General features: G+C 39.7%; 1 protein-coding gene across 1 annotated transcript in view; it reads right to left on the bottom strand.

The window, feature by feature from the left end:
* LOC112506482 (phosphatidylserine decarboxylase proenzyme 2-like) overlaps positions 1-4,749 on the bottom strand; it is a 43,059-nt gene that overhangs the window by 30,992 nt on the left and 7,318 nt on the right. Inside the window, exon 5 of the mRNA XM_025110565.1 lies at positions 2,459-2,527. Within this exon, the coding sequence (XP_024966333.1) occupies positions 2,459-2,527 (69 nt within the window). The remainder of the gene's footprint in view (positions 1-2,458; positions 2,528-4,749) is intronic.

The following is a 4,749-nucleotide window of genomic DNA, read 5'->3' as shown; positions in this document are numbered from 1 at the left end:
ATGAAACATCTAACTTGAGGCTCTTTGCAATAGGAATCAATTTTCTAAATGGGTTCTCCATTAGATATAACATTTGCTTTGAATAAAATCTGAACGAGAGAATACAAAGGTGTAATTTGGATTTTGTAGGTGGAGATCAAGTATGAGACCCAAGAACCATGGTCCCGTGATGAGTAAACCACTAGGATGTTATGGCTTCATGGAGCCTGTTTTGTTTTGCTATGTGTAAAATGGATGTGTAATTTGCTTCAAATATATGTTGAATATTAACTACAAAATGTATAGAGTACTATTAACACCCCCAATATCAAAGAACTATGTTCCAATATCAAGATTAGGTGGAAATAGTTTGTAATGGCTGGTAATAACTTCATCTAAGCACCACAATGAATAATCAAATCCAAATAATGAAAGTATAGCAAAGGGAGAGAGGGGCCTTTTTTTACTCTCCGCCCAGGGCATCCAAAACCATTGGACCGACCTTGATACTAAGTTATAGGTAAAATTAGGATCGTAGAGAACTGAGTTGAGAGTTATCTCTTTTGGGATAATGACAGAACCTATACCCCTCACATTTGACAATATCCCTTCAGCAGTATGAGCTGTGGTTTCAGTTGAAGTTCAATGAAGACATTAATATTCCCAGTCATATGATCTGTAGCTCCGCAATCGACAATCCATTCACCTATATTTAATTTCGCATTAAGGGTAGTGGGCGAGTGATCACCTTGAGCCATAGCGGCTGTGACGTTTCCCCCCATTGTTGGTTGAATGGTTGACTGCAACATCATTTGCAACATTTCTAGCTGTTCTTGATTAAATGGATCTTTTTCTGCTTCTGCCACATGACATGACGACCGGGATGATTGTCTTGTTTGGGGCTTTCCATGTAGTTTCCAACATATCTCCTTTGTGTGACCTGGGATCTTGCAGTGGTCACACCAATGACGGTTACCTGATTGTTGCCAATTGTTGGTTTCATTGTTGCGGAAGTTCCCTTGTGGTTGTTTTGGGCCATAATTTCCTTGTTGGTTAGCCTGATACGTGCTAGTGTTTTGTCTTCTGGCCGCCAACGCCAAGCTTTCTGTGTTTGGTTCAATGGTTGTTGATCCCAACATCACTTTTCTTCGTGTTTCTTCTCTACGAACTTTCAAGGCTTCTCGTACGCTTGGTAAGGGCTTACAACTCAATATCTTTCCTCTGACCTCATCAAGGTGTTGATTTAAACCAAGCAAGAATTCGTAAACTTGCTCCTTTTCTTGGATCTATTTGTATTTCTTCATATCGGTGGGACAGCTCCATTAAATATCTTCCAAGACATCCAACTGTTACCAGAGACGAGTCAACAAGTTGAAGTATTCCAATAATTCCATTAAGGTTCTTTCTTGCTAGCGTAACTTTGTACAATACTCCTTTTATTTCAAAGATTGCAGAGGCGTTATCTTTATTGGAGTATGTATCTCGAGCTGCTTCCTATATCTCCTTGGTTGTCTGGTAATACATAAAGTTCTTGCCTGTTTCATTAGTCATTGAATTCAAAAGCCAAGACATTACCATGTTATTCTCCGTCTTTCATGTGAGATAGTCTAGAATATCCTCCTTCGGTGGTGAGGTTGCTCCTGTCAAATACTCTTCCTTTCCTTTTCCGCTTATGAAAATTATCACGAAGAATGTGACCGGTGATCGGAGTGATCCCGCTTTCTGATAGAGTGGTATTCGACATTGTATGTTGTTTGGTTGAATCAGAGGTGGCACTTTCTGATTCACTGACTAAGGATGTGCGGCCATATTTCGCCATTAGTTTATTTGGTGACTTTCAGAAAACTAAATAATGAATCAGAAATGCTCTGATACTATATATATAATTATGAATAGAAGAGAATAAGTCTTCTCTTATTAATCGCATGAATTAAGGAAACAAAAAACACCCACTATTTATAGCGAGACACCACTAACTAGCTGACCTTTATTTGAGGGAAATGAAGCAATTCAAATTACTACCAAACTCTCCTAATTAAAAGATAAAACAGTCATGGACGGATTTCCATTGTTTCCCATTAGATTCTTAACAACCTTGTTAATGTCTGTGTTTCTGTAGAATTTCTTATGAAGGAAATACATAGTGACCAAATATCAACTGCTTCGCAGAAATTAATGATGTGAACTATTATGCATATCAATCTTTAGCAGTGCTTTGTTTTCTTGAGTTTTGTTGCGAGAGGTTGGGGACTTGGGTTTAGCTGTTGAACTTGTAAAAGCAATTAGACGAAATTTCATGACCATCAAGAAGCACAATTAATTGTATTATTGCCGCGGGAAAACCAAAATGACAAACATCCAGGAAGAACTCCAGTATCCCATTCATATATATTGAGAAAAATATACATATTGTATAAAGATAGAGGTGCATAAAATATTTCAACTAATATTCTAACTATATAAATCTGGAAAAACTCACTTGACTGAGAAATTCGAAAATATCAATCTCACAGTACCCAATGAGGTTGTTCTTTGACAGTTTATTGGTCTGCATCACAAGAAAAGTTGATCAAGTCCAAACATTTAAGAGGAGTAGCTCAAGTATGTAAAACATTAAGAATAATTCACAAGGGTGTCTACATTAACTTACCCATGCACCCACACACATGCAACAGTGTAATTATAAAGAAAAAAGAGTTTATATATGAAGAATAAATTGAGAAAATTATTTCAATTCTAATAATTCCATAATAAAGGGATAAAAACCTTTATATATACTGTGATCAGAGGGACAGAGAGAAGAAGTATTCTTATTTACTGAATAATTAATTACAAAGGAGAGGCGTGTATATATATAGACACAAATAAGAAACCCAAACCCAAATAAGCAAAGGCCCGTACGGCCCATCAGAAACCCTAAACAGACATAATATTTACAATATATTCTAACACTCCCCCTCAAGCTGGAGCATAGATATTGATCATGCCCAGCTTGCTACAAATATAAGTGATTCGACTCCCGGGTAGTGCTTTCGTGAAGACATCGGCTAATTGATCCCTGGTTCGAATATGAGGAGTTGAGATAGAACCATCCTCTAGCTTTTCCCGAATGAAGTGACAATCTACTTCAATATGTTTCTTCCTCTCATGAAACACTGGATTGTTTGCAATATGAATTGCTGCCTCATTGTCACACCATAAATGCATTGGTTTCGACTGACTGAATCCAATCTCACCCAGAAGGTTACGTAGCCATATCAATTCACAGGTGGTTTGAGCCATTGCACGGTATTCAGATTCTGCACTCGACCTCGATACAACACTTTGTTTCTTGCTTCTCCATGACACCAGATTTCCTCCCACGAAGACGYAGTAGCCTGTTGTTGATCGTCTGCTTGTAGGGTCTCCATCATAATCGGCATCCGTAAATCCTTCTATGTCGTGATGAGCATGGTTTTGGTATTTGATACCATAACCCAGACCTCCCTTCAGATATTTCAGAATATGACAGACGGCGTCCCAATGTGCGGTTCTTKGAGATRACWTAAATTGGCTTACTACACTTACCGGAAAAGCAATATCAGGGCGTGTGATCGTCAGATAGTTCAGCCTTCCCACAACTCTTCTATACTTTTCTGGGTTTTCAAGAGGATCCCCATCATCAGCTTTTAGTTTCACGTTTGGGATCATAGGAGCTTCATAAGGTTTTGCGTCAATCATACTAGAATCATTCAAGATGTCTAGACAATATTTACGCTGTGATAAACAAATTCCTTTGTGAGTTCTGGATACCTCGATTCCCAAGAAGTATYTTAAAGGACCAAGATCCTTGGTCTGGAATTGAGATGCAAGAAAATCCTTTAATCGCTGAATTCCATTACTGTCACTGCCAATAATCACAATGTCATCAACGTAGACCACTAATAGAATGCATCCAGAGTCAGATGAAGCGAAGAACACTGAGTGATCACACGAACTCCGTCGTAGGCCGAACTTAGTCACTACCGAACTAAATCGACCAAACCAGGCACGARGAGACTGCTTTAAGCCGTATAGACTTTCGTAGTTTACAGACCTTACCACACTCCCCTTGAGCAACAAAACCCGGAGGTTGCTCCATGTAAACTTCCTCCAGTAAATCACCATGTAAGAATGCATTTTTCACATCCAACTGGTGAAGAGGCCAACCATAAGTAGCAGCAAGGGAGATAAAAAGCCGGATAGAGGATAGCTTTGCAACCGGAGAGAAGGTTTCAGAATAATCAATGCCATAAGTCTGAGCATACCCCTTTGCGACCAGGCGGGCTTTTAGCCGAGCCACCGAGCCATCAGGATTAACTTTCACAGTAAATACCCACTTACAACCAATTGCCCGATTGCCAACAGGTAACTCTACCAAATCCCAAGTGACATTGTGCTCAAGAGCATTGAGTTCATCAAGCATAGCATCCCGCCATCCAGGATGGGCCAAAGCCTCACCAACTGTGGTTGGAACACGTACAGAATCTAGAGTAGAGACCAAAGAGCGGGAGGATCTAGAGAGTTTATCATTGGAAACAACAGACGCAATGGGATAAGTGCAGGTACGYTTACCTTTACGAAGCGCAATAGGAATGTCATGATCGGAGTCTGATTGAACAGGTACTGATGGATCTGCAGACGAAGATGACACTGGTGGAGAATCTGGTCGTTCTTGACGCCTATGATATACCTGAACAATGGGAGGTCGAGTATCTTCGGAAGGAGGTGTGGGTACCTGAACACTGGGTG

The sequence above is a fragment of the Cynara cardunculus genome, assembly GCF_001531365.2.
Source record: "Cynara cardunculus var. scolymus isolate 2C chromosome LG 2, CcrdV1, whole genome shotgun sequence".
Classification (NCBI taxonomy): Eukaryota; Viridiplantae; Streptophyta; class Magnoliopsida; order Asterales; family Asteraceae; genus Cynara; species Cynara cardunculus.
This window is presented reverse-complemented; position numbering and strand designations above follow the sequence as displayed.